This window comes from Brassica napus, chromosome C3 (genome assembly GCF_020379485.1).
Source record: "Brassica napus cultivar Da-Ae chromosome C3, Da-Ae, whole genome shotgun sequence".
Taxonomy (NCBI): Eukaryota; Viridiplantae; Streptophyta; class Magnoliopsida; order Brassicales; family Brassicaceae; genus Brassica; species Brassica napus.
In genome coordinates, this window is record NC_063446.1 from 17,380,907 (window position 1) to 17,394,752 (window position 13,846).

Consider the following 13,846-nt stretch of genomic DNA (forward strand, 5'->3'; position numbering starts at 1 on the left):
AGTCTTCATTTGAATTGAGTTCTTCTTGCTTCTCCTTCACATTTGTTTCTCCTCTTCCTCACATAACAATATTGTAGTTTATCAATAGGAATTGTGATATTCGTCCAATTCTCTTCCAACAAAATTCAGCTACTCTTAAGCTTGAAATAAGGAAAACACACCACAAGAAAACCATGATTTCTCCCAAAAAGTTCTCCCCACCCACTTGACAAGTAACTCTAATTTACATGTATAGTTTTATAGGATACCGCGTGATGAAGACGAGAACATAGGATTTACAGTTGATGACAGAGGAAGTAGAGTTGATGACATGGTCCTACTTAAGTCAATTGAGCCAAGTTTCCTACAATAAAATTGTTAATTTGAAAAAAGAAATGGAGCCAAAAGAAGAAGTTGAGTTTAATTTGGGTCTTATGCAAGAATATGACAAGTTTCCAGAGATTGTCTGTCAGGCTTCAAGAGTGTTTTAGAAGGGCTTCAGAGGAGTCTTAAGAGTACTGTGAAGCTGGTGCAAAGATAGGGTCAAGTCTAAGAGGGACTTAGACGTCATTTGGCGATAGTTGGGTGATGGTGCAGAAATAGGGCGATCCGAGCCAATCAGATGGTACAAACGGTGCAAATGGACCCTACAAACTTAGGGCGGCCAAAACCGAGCCAGGTTCGACCTTTGGAGATGTTTGGACGAGGTGTGCACAAATAAGATGAGGTACAAACAGGCGGTCCATACCATCGACTGTACTTGTTCCAGATCAATCTGAAACGAAGAAGTGCAAAGATAGGATGCCGGTTCAGCAAAAAGAGAGGTGACCTGATCTGTTTGAGCTTGAGGACGTTTGTGGATAATTCCACGCTGTCATGAGCTGGCGTGAGCTGTAAAGGAGAAGGAGCATGGACCATGTATATGGTCTGTTACATGGGAAGGTTCATGGGAGCCTATGAGCAGCCAATCAGAAGCCAGCTCTTGGCCTTGACCAGAATTGAATCAACCAACCAGGCACCATCATCTCTCATCCAATCACAAGACATCACACAAATTCCAAACTCAACACTCCATCCTAGCTATCCATCCCTTCAAGTAATTTATCAGCCATTAGATTAAGGGTTTTATGATTCACAAACTTGTAAGCTTATAAATAAGCATGTATAGACATTTTGTAACTCTCTTGAGAGAGAGAAGGAGATTTCTCCTCCTTCTTCGTAATACAAAGTATGTTTTTGGATAAGAATCCTTTACTCTCTCTTTCTCATACTTAAATCTCTTAATCTCTTTAAATCTCTTGTTTCTGTCCAAGTTCATACTATTCTTCATCAGTCCTTCTCTCATATCAGTTCAAGACCATTTCGCCTAAAGGGTTTGTTCATCACACACAACCTGAGCTCTAAAAACCTAATAAAAATACGTGGACTAAAAAAAAGAATTTCATACGTGGCCTAGTTTTAAGGATAGTTCTCCACTTTGTTGCTTTTCCATTTTGTAGGAAGTTGATAACTTCCACTTTCCCTTATTCTCTTATTGTAGGTCATGACCCCGTTTGCTTCCATCGTTTAGCTATGTAAGCTAATGAGAAAAACATAAAAAGTAGACTTTTCTAACAACAGATCTCTTGAGTACTTGCGTGTGTATATTCTCTTTGGCTTTGAAGAAGGACCTTAGCAATTTGGTATCAGAGCCACTTGTGGATCCAAGGAGGGTGGATTTAGGATTCCGGTGATCCAATCCACTCCGGTTGAATGGAACGAACAGGGTGGGCGAACAATGTGACGGGAAAGTTTCGAATACAATGAATAAAATAGCAAAGTGTAAAAGTGTATTATAAGACCACGGTTAAACTTTATTTATAGGTCGAAATCCTTTAACGTCGTCATTTACACCACCGAAAAATATATGCAGCTTTATAAAAATATCTCTAAATCATGATTGGAATGGATTTGTGCTGTAGACAAAAATTTAGACATAAGCACTTCTAAACCACTAGTTACTCATCACCAAATTCGAATTGACTCCTCATCCACCTCCCAATCATTATGGTATCAAGATAACTTATTGTCCATCTTTGTTTCCAAAAAAAAATTCATTAATGCTTATGTAATCTTCCCTGAAAACATATCTAACTTTTTAATAAAATATTTCGTTTTATAAAAGAGATATATACAACCACAAATTGTCACAGATTATATGTGGATCTTTCAAATGTATTCCCAGATATATCATATTTGATTTTAAATTGCTATTGTTGTTATTTAATAAACCATTTACAATGGTTTGAACTGTTAACTATAAATACCTCAACTACGAACTTTGCATGTTATAGTTTGTGTATACTTGAGGATGACACTAAAATAAAAATTGTGACGTTGGAGGTTTTGATTCTTACATAACAGTATACATACAACCTTAGTGAAGAAAAGTTGGTGAATCCATGCATATATGCACCAGCTTCTCCTGATACAACTCATAGCATTTAGTAACTGCTATCACGTCTGCATTGTCATCATCAATGCTCCAACTGTTTGCTAGAGTTTCCTGGCAAGCTAAAATGAAAATAGCTGCTGTCTCGGGCTGCTCAGCTTTGCGAAATGCTGCTAAAGCTTGCTCAAATGCTCCTATCGCTATATATAGCATCACACCCCTACACTTTCGAAATCCAGATTAAGTTTACCTGAAACCTATTTCATAGGGTGTGCGTTTTCTCAAAATGAGTTAGCATTACATACCTCCAAATGTCATGTTCAGTTTGCATGACGTGTGTTGCCCACCTCTGCAACACTCTAAGTAAAATAAGTAAAAACATCAATTAAATTTATTTCCTAAGTAATTATGTATGTATATATAGGTCTAGAGGGCCTCCAGATAGGTCTCTTTGGGAATTTTATTCTTGTGACATTTTTTCTTCTTTCATTTTGATAATGAAAGTTCTGATTCTTAAATTTAATCGATACAGTAAAAAAAAAAGTAGGGGACACCTTGCATAGTCAGATCCATTTAAATGCGTAGCTGCCAATGTAGCAGAATCCGTCCAACAACCAGCATCTTGTAACTGCATTGAGGAAAACATATAGACAAACTTGGGATGTAAAACCTGTTAACATTGAAACAAAACCTAACCTGGGAGCATGCTTCTTGGTATCTTCCAACTGAGCAGAGAAGATGAGTTCCAGAAAGTGATCTGTCTGGTCTTACCATATTGGCTGCAACTACCTTTATTCAGAAACCATGTTAAGAAATAAATAATTCATGTTATATGATTCACTAAAAAAAAAACAGTGGTAATACCTTCACCGCTAGCTCAACGAGGGATTTGGACACGCTAGTAGATAAAGCAACAGCACGCAGTGCATTGGGGTAGAAATAAGAGCTATCTGGAGAAGTGGAGAGTAACAAACTGACCGCACCTTCCAAGTTCCCAACTGATACAAGTCTGATCATCAAAGAAAATGTATGTTAGGCTCAAATCTTTTAAATCACTTTTTAGTTCTGAAAGGAATATGGTTGAAGATAACTAACTCGTGTACTCGGTTCTGAATGGCCTCTTCCCCTCCTAGATTCTCGTGCCACGGGATTCGTTCACTAGCGTATAACCATAATTCATTTTGTTCAAAAGCCATTAATTTTAGCTGGCCTTCACCCTGTTCACCAACCCCAAAATATTAGCGCACTCTATTTATTTATAATTTATGCCACTAGATGACTAACCAGAGAACCAATTTTCTCAAATCCTGAAACTGAGGGTCCCTTTGATGTAATTTTATTTAGCATAGTTGCCTCTTCAAAATGCTTCGTGGAAATCTTGCTTTTAATTTTGTTGGCTTCATAGTTCATAGCACAAGGCAGTTTTAACCAAAAAAATGCCTCGGAAGTTTCTCCAAAAATGGCAGCCGTGAATGCAAATCTTGCAGTATAACCTTTATTTACTAGTCTGGAGTACAGTTTTGCTTTCTCATCATCTAGTAGGCAGCCTGTAGCCATAAGAATTTTAAATATTTTCTTACAGAAATAAAATGTAAAATCATCATATAGAAAATCATACAAGATATGATGGAAAAAGAAATAAGATGAATTTAACCTTCTAAACGATATGGTTCTAGTACTTTAAGCAATATTTCTATCACGGCAGGGTCTCCGATTGGTGGGAAATCAATCATGGAACTGCTAAGATCTTTAGAAGACGAAGTTCTTTCCGGAATAGAATGTGATCGTTTTCCAATACATTGACTAGATGTGTTGAACCAAGATGGATTTACCCCCAGTTGCAAGATCATCCGAAATGCCTACACATGTATATATACTATAAGATAAGGTATTTATGATCCACTTGAAATCAAAATATTAATATACCTTACCAAGGCATGTGATACAGGCAATAGCATAGGAGTGCATAAAGGTACTGGACGATATTTTTCCTTGGGAGGTTTTGTGTGGGATTTTTGGGTTATCATTTTTTCATTTCTACAGGAACAGGAGTTAAATTAGGAACATCAATGACTATGCATCTGATTTGCCTACTCTCAAATATCATTTGTATGATGTTACATGAATCACTTACACGCGGACCTCGACCAGGCGGAAGCTACCATCAGTTCCAACAACACACAATACAAGGGAGTCAAATCGGCTAGTTCCCAGGGCCAACCAATCAAGTTCAAGTATAAGGGAGCCAGGTATTTGAGGCCTTATAAGGGAAATGGCTAATGGATCCGGCGAATCCTACAATAAAATATAAGAGCATCACTGTCTACAGAGGAATTGTAAGGTTGTTTATGCACATTACAGGTAGAGTTATCAGGGGAAAAAAACAATATCTTATTATAACAATGTCAAAAAACTTTCTTACAATATCGTAGAAGGAGAAGGTGTTGTCAAAAAATAGCACAAAGATCCGTCCTCTGCTAATACTGTCATGATAGATGGGTGAAAATTTGATCTTCTTTATTCCTTCTTTGCATGTGTTAAACGATGAAGAGTTACCGGATGTTACATCCCACCACCGTATGTTTCCTAACTTGTCACCTGTGACCTGTTAAATGATTGTCTAAGATGTTTCTTAAAGTTCATTAGAGATAACATGAAGAGGAAAGAATACATACAACATGAGGCACGCGATATGCCATAGCCGTAATTAACCCATCAAAAGTATTGAAAGAAGCTTCCGGCCATTTCGGTCTAAAAGAAAAAAGATGAATATACAATGTCAGAGCACGATGAAGAAAAAACTCTGAGAATGTTTTCCAAAAGCAACCTGAAATCTCGAATCCTTCGTCCATAAACTTCAAAAACGCCAAGTGCACCATTTACTAGTGCGAATGCAAAACTTTCTGAAGTATCATCTTGGAGTTGTCCATCAGCAGTGCCAACAACTTCTGTTGGAAAGACATTGTTTTTATAATAAGGTTCAATGTAAATATGAAAAGAATTATTATAAAAACTAGCTCACTAAAATCTGATGCTTTTGGAGTTCCAGAGACAATTGTTTCTTGGTTAGAAGAGATAGAAGGCTGTTTTGAGAGGCTCTTTTCAGCTGAATTTGGAATAGTTGGGAGCGTCCATTCCAAAACCGTAAATGGAAGAGTTAGTGATCTAATCTACATCAAGGTACAAGTCATAGTGTAAATACAATTCTATTTCATCATAAATATTTTTTTAAACACGTAAGAAACTAACTTACCATCACTGGACTTTTAGTCATTGCCCACACTTCTACCGGATCACCACGGAATAAAATAAGAAGATACCTAGTAAGAACAAACGTTTATTTTTATTTAAAAACCAAGGGTGGTTTGTTTTATTCGGCGAGCTCTATTTCGTTTCCTTGGGGAAAAAAAAAAAGAGACCAACCTCCCAGAAGATGAAACCTTTAGAGCTCTTATGGGAGCTCGCTCTGGTTTTTGCAAAACTCGAAAGCCTTTACTAACGCCACTCCTAAGACATGTGATGGCGAGCCTATTAATAAATCCACCTGTTCGTGTACTCACCTGGCACCGCAAAAGCAAACATTATCGTTGTTCAAAAAATCGAACAAAAAACATAGTGTGACCCCTATGAAATAAATATTTTATTTTACCCGACTACAAGAGAATGAAACGAGTCTCGAATTTCCTAGCCAATTTAAACCCCTGATACGGCTGGTGTGTGCAGAGAAACTTGCAGCTACTGCGTTTGCAGACACATCAACAACATCAATTGTGCCAGCTTCAGTTCCCAAAGCTACGAGAGGTACTACTACAGCAGGAGAGTTCCCTCCACCTTCATAACCATTACATTACAATACATCAACTTTTTTGACGATTTTCATTTTTTATGTAAGCATATACAAAAATTACTGAGTTCGTTGATGCAACTAACGAGCCAATGTTGCTGTCATTGAAGGGGTTGGTACCGCAAGAATAGTCACTGTTGACGAGAGAAGCTGCAGTTGTCCAACTAAAGAGATCTGCATCAAAGAGATTTTCTGTAAATAGAAACAATCTATAAAGGTAGAGATGTTTTCTGATTTGGCCACATATACCTCAAAAGATGTATCAGTTGAGCTCTTTAGTGGCTTGTCATTACTCTGAAGATTAGAAGAGTCTTTATCTCTTTTGACGCTCAAAATCCAACTCCATAATTTACCATCATCAGATATAGATATAAAATGTGTCTTGAACCCAAGAAAAGCATCATCATCTCCACTGAAATAAAAAGAATCATCGACCATTGAAGCATCCAGAACAGGATCTGAATGGATCTTCCTAATGTTTTGGAGGGTTGAGTCCAACTGGGAGATTAGAAGAGACAGAAGAGAGGGCAACGGTGCAGAAATACCAATTGCTGGTATCAACTCTTCGATTCCACACAAGACATGGACCTGTTCCCCTCTGCACAAAAAAAAACAAAAAAAAGACTACATTGAGAAAAAAAAGACCAAACAGAGATGAGAGAGTGGCTCTCACTCTTGTCGTCGCCAAATGCTGAGCCTGCAATCAAAGTGAAGGCAGTACAAAAACTCTTGGTTTGGGTCAGGCAAAACATCTACAAACTTGGCGTACTCACGAGGTAAAGCAACCACGTAGAGGGTTGCGTCGTATTGTAAATCAAAGACGACAAGCTCTCTAGGAAAGGTGAGGAAGATGATGTGTTTCCAGTGTGGTGAGAAAGAGAATTTCGCAGAATAAAAAGGGAAAACGGCTGTTGAAGAGTGACTACTGCTGCTGCTACTAACAAGGGCTTCACGTTCTAGCTTCTGCAGATCGGTGCTATCCGTTTGGATGTGAAACTCCTTGGACGTAACATCGTTTTCAGTGATCCCAAAAAGTTTAACGGAAAGAAGAAACCCTTTGAGTCCGAGAAGGCAGAAATGGGTGGAGTCGAAGGGATCGCAGCGGATGCAGGATATGAACTCAGGAGATGAGTCATGTTTCCAGAACACGTGTCCGGAGTCCGTGTAAAGCGTGAGAGAAGATGAACCGGAGATGGCAGCAATGATGTAGGATTCCGGTAGAGCCAATACCCAACAGAGATCCTGCACGCCTCCGTCAGAGTCTTGTTCAAGCCATAGGCGGACAGAAGGGACGCGAAAGTCAACAAGAGCGATGCGGCCGAGGTTATCACCCACGGCAATGAGGAGTTGAGAGGAGAAGGGATCACCTCGCTGACGACGGAGTGGAAGAGGAGCCCACCGAAGAGAGGTCACTGTAGGACTTGCAGATGAGAGAGGGGAAGGGAGGGAGACGGTTGAAATGAGCTGCAGAGACTGTGAGTCGACAAGAGAGACACAAGGACCCGAAGCAAACGCGAGCAGGCCGGAGGTGCTGAGGTCGGCAGCTGATAAGTTGCTTCGGCTAGGTGGTCCAGGAAGAATAGAATTAGAGGACGAACTCATTTTTTTTTTTTCTCTTATTAGCTTTCTTTGAGAATTGTAGGATGATTTGTAGTATGTTTTTAGAGTTTTGGAGGGAGAAACTAAATGATGTTGCGCATCTGTTTAGGCTGAAGACTCTCTATCTCATCTTCTAATAACAGAATCCCCCAAACCGTTAGGATCTCTGCTTTACTTTCAACTTACTAAATTTCTACCTATTTTTTTTTATTTATCTTTGCGCACCATTATAAATGATTATATGCTTTGTTTTGTTTGTAGCATTTGGGCTGCATAGCATCAAATCAGAGTTTATTAAATCTAGATCGTACGAAACAAAAATATTCATAATCCTTTTAATCTAAGCAGAGAGCCAAATTTATGTATACATAAGATTTGATTTGATATAATAATATTATATATGAGAGCTTCTGTGCTCCTAGCATTTCGTGAGCCTCTCACTCCTAGTAGTAATATGAAAAAAACCCGAGGATCCAATCGTCGAATCTCATACACAATTTCAGCAGTTATATCATCACGAGGAAAACCGAGATAGAGATGACTAATGCCACATAGCAAGAAGCTAGCTGCAACAAAACACAGAAGAGAAGAGAATAATAAATATAAGACTCAAAGATGATACCATACATAATCAGAGTATTATTCACCATACCTTTGACGATGAAAAGGGCGCATCTGACTTTAGGCTGTTGAATCCGATATCATAAGATATGGTTCCGTCGGGCTTATAAAGTCCAAAGTGGGTCTCTGAACTTTTCCCCGGTTTAGAATTTTCATTGAACAGGGCAAAGATGTATGCTTTGAGCACCATTTTGGGCCTAAGAGGAGTCCCTTTCTTCTTTGCAAGCCTCTTCCTGAGGTTATAGTTATAAGTCCTGGCGTTCTCAGGAGTGGCAGCTGGTTCATCCGAATCGCCTTTAGAAGCCCACCCCGTTTCAGTAATCATGACCTCCATCTCCTTGAAGCCAGCATCTTCCAGGGCCATGTACGCGGCGTCAATCTGTGCGTCAAGCATGTTATCATACCGCAGATTGGTTTTGGGGTCGTAGATCCCTTCAGTGGGCTTGAAAAGAGCATAGTTGATATCGATCTGAGTGGGGTTATAAGTGTAGGCCAAAAAGGGGTAAGCGTTCAAACAGAAAGGAGAGCCAATCTGATCAAAGAACTCCAGGAGAGGCTTCATGAACTGAACAACGTTCTCCTTGAAGACACAGGAAGACGGCGGGTACGAGTCAGCAAACACGGCCTGCGAATGAGCCGTGGTGATCTGCACCGTCTCCTCCAGATTCATCTTCTTCAGCGCGTTGTAGACGTTCTTGGCCGCGCCTAGCAAGGCTCCGGAGAGCTCGGAGTCGCCGCCTCCGAGAACTTCGTTTCCTACGGCGATGCCACGGATCCGGGTGTTTGGCAAGAAAGACTGAACATTGTCTTTGACCCAAGTGAGGGCGTGATCAGCGTTCGAGCTCATCTCTTTCAAGAAGCCATTTGGGAGACCGACCACAAGGTCTAAACCAGTGCCGCTGAAAGCTTGGAGGACAGTGTGGTCGGCGTCGTATATACGCACGTTCCGGATTTTAGCTTGCTTTAGAAGTAAGACTACTTTATCCGGCGAGGGGATGTTATCAGCAATCCTTCCATAGTTTATCCCGTAAGTTCCCACGAATGCTCCTTTTGCTTCAAGCCCTGGAGAGAGACAAGGGCATGAGCACCCAAAGTAAATAAAATAATCTTTTTATTGAAATCGGATTGAACCTGTCAAAATCGGACTGAAGAAGAGGAAGTTGAGAAGAAGCAACCCAGAACTTCTCATCTGATATTTTTTTCGGAAAAAGAGATAATAGACGATTCAGGTCACAAAGACCCAACCGAAGCGAAAGCGAGAATCTGGTTCCACAGCAACATTAGATTCTTCGGATCAAACAAAACCCTTAAAAGTCTGCAAGAGAAACCCAAAGTGTGAGATGCTTCTTCTTCTGCTTGACTTGAATGATTGATTGCAAAAGAGAGAGAGATATTTTTTTTCGGTTTCTTTTGGGGATTCCTCTTCGTCGCTGTCGAGTATATGAATAAGTTGCAATGTGAAACAAAAGAAAGAACAAGTTGGCAAATTCACCTTTTTTTTTTCTTTTCTTTCTCTTTTAAATAAAGCTTTTTAGTGAATATAATTAATAATATGAAAAGGGAAAATAAGATTGGAAATTTCGTAGTTGTTAAGTAGTGATGTGGTTGGACGGTGTGTTTCCTTTGGACGTACCAGCATTACAGCTAAATCGGACGTGTATGGACCTCATTGCATCACTTTTCCTCAAATGCTTTTGTTTTCTTATTATAGTATACAAAACATCTAATTTTCTCTCTCCTTTCTCTCAAACTTTCCCAGAGCTTAAATTAACCGGCTCTTGGCTCTGGTGATTTTGTTTCGTTCTACACTAGTTTTTTTTTATAATCTAATAACATTGAAACTATGATATTTTTACTAACCAAGGGTGTAACCCCACGAAAGCGTGGAGTCGGGTATGCAGTTGTTGCTCTATATTACTTTGTTGTTTTGCCAAGATTTGTGTTTTAATAAGATGGGGTGGGGTGATGAATTGTGGTTATTGATTGTGTTTAGAGTTATATATTTGTTGTTGTAGCAGAGTAGTCGATTTTATGTAGTTTATTTGTAGTTGTTTTATTTTAAAATAATATTCATTATCCTAAATTTTGTAGTTGTTTGTTCTTTTTTAAAAAAAATTAATTTGTTTATTTATTTGGTAATTTGTAATTTCTCTTTACTTGTGTGTTTAAAACAGACATTTTAAAAAGAAAATTAGAATTAAAATTGTATACGGGAGTTTTAGTTGTGTTTGGGCCTTAACATGCTTAAAATGAAATTGAAATCTTGAGAAGAATGTTTGCCACATTGCTGAATTGTTATAATCATGCTATGCAATATGTTTCTAAGTTTTCACCATTTGAGATTGTTTAAGGATTCAATCCCATCTCACCTTTGGAAATAATGCCTTTACTTTTGAGTGAAAGAATTAATGTTGATGGAAAAAAGAAGGCATAAATGGTGAAACATATTCATACTGAAGCTAGAAGGAACTTGGAGGAGAAAACTAAGCAGTATGTTAGACAAGCTAACAAGGGCAGACGGTCTTTGATGTGGGTGATCAAGTTTGGGTCCATTTGAGAAATGAGAGGTTTCCAAATGAGAGGAAATCAAAGCTAATGCCAAGGATTGATGGTCCTTTGACAGTCATGCACATAATCAACAACAATGCCTATAAACTCGATCTGCAAAGTAAGTATGATGTTAGTGATAGTTTTAATGTTTCTGACTTGGCTCCTTTTGTTGCAGATGATCCAGATTTGAGGAAAAATCCTTTTCAAGAGAGAGAGGGGATGATGTGATCATGAGAATGCAACATGAACCAATTAAAGAAGAGATCAACAATGATGATGTCTTAGCCATTCCATAAGGTCCAATAACTCGTGCTAGATCAAAGAAGTTGTCACTAGAATGCTCAAGTCTATTTATGAAAAATGTCGGCCGAATTTTCAATCACTAAGCCTTCCCCTTTGCAGAGTTTTATCCAACCAGCTGATAAACACTTGTGTGTGCTCTTTTTCCCTAACTTAGTTTTGTCCCACTGGATTTTTCAAGTTAGGTTTTTAATGAGGCCACAATCCTTAACCATATGTTCATTGTTGGTTCATTTTAGTTATCTAAGTCTTATGTTTTTAATCTAAGTATTTTTATGTAATGTTTTATTTACAACATGTCCTATGTTGTACTTAGGTGTGAGAGATATGCGTTTTAAGTGGTTTTGTATTTCTCAAAGGTCTTGTGCATGTACAAGACCTTGTCTCCTTGTTGTCTTTATATTCTGGTCGAAACTAAGTAATGCAATCATTATCTTTTCAGTTTAAAAACATGTTTATTTCTTCTCTTAAGTCTTGTCAAGATTTGAAGATTGCTGGTGTGTAATATTTAGCTTTGGTTTCTCTGATTTAGTGTGTAATATCTAGATCAAAAGCCTTGGAATATCAAGAGTTGAATCATACCTCTTGTGTTCCACAACAAACCACACGCCTTGGAATAGATTGAGTCTTTTGATTCTCTTTTCGCAAGGATTATAACTGTTTCATCGTTCCAGTTCCAGAGTCCATCTTAGGAGTGTATTAACAAGCAAGAAATTAACAATGTCATGAGAAAATTCACGAGCTACCAAAAAAAGCAATATGTGAAATCCAAACGAGTAAATCTAAACTTTTTGTTAAAATCTTGACATTCCAAAATCTCATGAATTTTTTTCTAAAGTTTTACAGATTCTTACTAAAATCAATACAACACAGTTTCACAAGCACAAGCAAGCAACTAACAATGTAATGAGCAAATTCATGAACCTACCAAAGAGAGCAATAAGTGAAATTCAAACGTGTAAATCTAAAATTTTTGTTAAAATCATGACTTTCCAAAGTCTCACGAATTATTTCCTAAAGTTTTACAAATTCTTCCTGAAATCAACACAACAGAGTTTCACGAGCACAAGAAAGCAACTAGCATTGTCATGAGCAAATTCACGAACCTACAACGAGTAAAAACAAAAACAATCTTGACTACGAACTAAAACATATGATGGACTCCATTAAATCAAAAAGTTCACAAGCAAAGAGATTTAACCACCAATTCAACATGATTCAGTTATGGTACCTCACAAACCAAAATTATTTATCAAAATAAGAATGAACAAACGAAGTATAACAAACAAGAAACTTAGAGATGAGTTCTACATCATCCACCACTACTCTCTCACATCAAACAACCATTAAACATGTGATGCATTTATTATTTACACTAACACTATCACTCAATAACTTGCTGATATATTGTGTGAGTGAATGAACACTTGTTATCAAGCCTTATGTATAACTAGATGCATGTGATATTGAAAGAAGTAAGCTAAAACCAAGAAATGAATACAACAAGTCAAATAACACATAGATGACCATGAAAAGTACATTTCTAATATGTAGGAGGCAAAAAGAAACAAAATAGCCTTTCTTGGGTTTTTGATGTTTATGTTGCTATGTGACATCGGGATTCAAAATTTCTTACCAAAAATCAAGGCCACGAGATTTCTAGAAGAACAACTAGTAAACTTTTTTCGCGACTCAAATAAATAACTTTCTTCATAGCTCAGTTTCTTCATGATTTGATGTCGAGAGAAAGAGAATCTCGACGAGTCTTTTTTTTAAAAAAAAATTTGTTTGCTTTTAGCTATATTAATGGTTAGCGGTATTATTGTCTTTTGATTTATCAACGAAGATTATATTTCTGATTTTTAATTGGGCAAATCTCCAAAATAACACATTTCTAAGTTTATGTCACAAAATAGCGTTCAAAAACTAAAATAACTAAAATAGCATTTTATCTTTTGAAAAATTTAATTTTATTTTATTTTTCAAAATTTGAAATCTTATCCCCAAAATCCAACTCTCCAGTTCTAAACCCTAAAACCTAAACTCTAAACCCTAAGTCCTAAACTCTAAGCCCTAAATCCTAAACCCTGAACCCTAAATCCTAAACTCCATCCCTTAACTCTAAACCCTAATGTCTAAATTAATTTACCATTGGGGTATAAGTGTATATTTATCTCTTTTGATAAAACATTAAGTAATATTTTGGTCATTTTTATTCTTAAAAACTATATTTGTGAAAAAAACTTTTTTAATGCTATCCTAATCATTTTCTCTTTTTAATTTGAGAGACTAGTTTAAGATAAAAACTTAAATATGGTTACCTTGGAGAATTTCCTAAAATATAATTATCAAAGATTATATAAGAGCAATTTTCCTTTTGTAAAATTTTAATAAGAAACCATAAAAGAATATATTTTGTAATAATAATTATACTTTTCTAAATCTGTTTTGAAACTTAAACAAAAAATATTTGAATAATATATTTTAACACATATCACAATCTTAAATTTTTAATTAATACA

The 13,846-nt window shown here is 37.2% G+C and overlaps 2 protein-coding genes and 1 long non-coding RNA gene across 5 annotated transcripts; 1 reads left to right on the forward strand and 2 right to left on the reverse strand.

Annotated features, from left to right (window-relative positions):
- Positions 1 to 423: 423 nt before the first annotated feature.
- LOC125584388 lies at positions 424 to 1,926 on the forward strand. The gene is made up of 2 exons (XR_007321339.1): positions 424 to 1,352; positions 1,520 to 1,926. It is a non-coding gene; the product is annotated as an uncharacterized LOC125584388 (long non-coding RNA).
- A 365-nt stretch (positions 1,927 to 2,291) lies between these two features.
- Positions 2,292 to 7,899, reverse strand: LOC106388389 (WD repeat-containing protein 11). 3 transcript variants are annotated; one of them, XM_048752788.1, is made up of 20 exons: positions 6,928 to 7,899; positions 6,504 to 6,852; positions 6,341 to 6,428; positions 6,060 to 6,241; positions 5,834 to 5,970; positions 5,664 to 5,730; positions 5,433 to 5,580; positions 5,238 to 5,358; positions 5,086 to 5,161; positions 4,833 to 5,015; positions 4,545 to 4,705; positions 4,342 to 4,447; positions 4,065 to 4,269; positions 3,695 to 3,957; positions 3,506 to 3,627; positions 3,275 to 3,419; positions 3,107 to 3,199; positions 2,965 to 3,038; positions 2,716 to 2,769; positions 2,292 to 2,630 (listed from the first exon to the last, which is right to left on the reverse strand). In XM_048752788.1, the coding sequence occupies exons 1-20, from the start codon at positions 7,854 to 7,856 to the stop codon at positions 2,396 to 2,398; spliced, it is 3,738 nt and encodes a 1,245-aa protein (XP_048608745.1). In that variant the 5' UTR covers positions 7,857 to 7,899; the 3' UTR covers positions 2,292 to 2,395. The 3 variants fall into 3 exon arrangements, with proteins under 3 accessions (XP_048608745.1, XP_048608744.1, XP_048608743.1); XM_048752787.1 differs by having other exon boundaries at positions 5,238 to 5,355; positions 6,341 to 6,852; XM_048752786.1 differs by having other exon boundaries at positions 6,341 to 6,852.
- Positions 7,900 to 8,127: 228 nt separating this feature from the next.
- LOC106388391 (glucan endo-1,3-beta-glucosidase 11) lies at positions 8,128 to 10,027 on the reverse strand. The gene is made up of 3 exons (XM_013828446.3): positions 9,606 to 10,027; positions 8,506 to 9,536; positions 8,128 to 8,419 (listed from the first exon to the last, which is right to left on the reverse strand). The coding sequence occupies exons 1-3, from the start codon at positions 9,661 to 9,663 to the stop codon at positions 8,360 to 8,362; spliced, it is 1,149 nt and encodes a 382-aa protein (XP_013683900.2). The 5' UTR covers positions 9,664 to 10,027; the 3' UTR covers positions 8,128 to 8,359.
- Between the last annotated feature and the right edge of the window lie 3,819 nt (positions 10,028 to 13,846).

Bases quoted from the DNA above. Each gene is read 5' to 3' on its own strand.
- LOC106388391 (XM_013828446.3), bottom strand. From the start codon at position 9,663: ATGAGAAGTTCTGGGTTGCTTCTTCTCAACTTCCTCTTCTTCAGTCCG. The intron at 9,537-9,605 runs GTTCAATCCGAT...GTCTCTCTCCAG, and splicing joins CTTCAGTCCGATTTTGACAG to GGCTTGAAGCAAAAGGAGCA. The intron at 8,420-8,505 runs GTATGGTGAATA...GTTTTGTTGCAG, and splicing joins CGCCCTTTTCATCGTCAAAG to CTAGCTTCTTGCTATGTGGC.
- LOC106388389 (XM_048752786.1), bottom strand. From the start codon at position 7,856: ATGAGTTCGTCCTCTAATTCTATTCTTCCTGGACCACCTAGCCGAAGC. The intron at 4,706-4,832 runs GTAAGAAAGTTT...ATTTTATTGTAG, and splicing joins CCTTCTCCTTCTACGATATT to GATTCGCCGGATCCATTAGC. The intron at 2,631-2,715 runs GTATGTAATGCT...TCGAAAGTGTAG, and splicing joins ACTGAACATGACATTTGGAG to GGGTGTGATGCTATATATAG.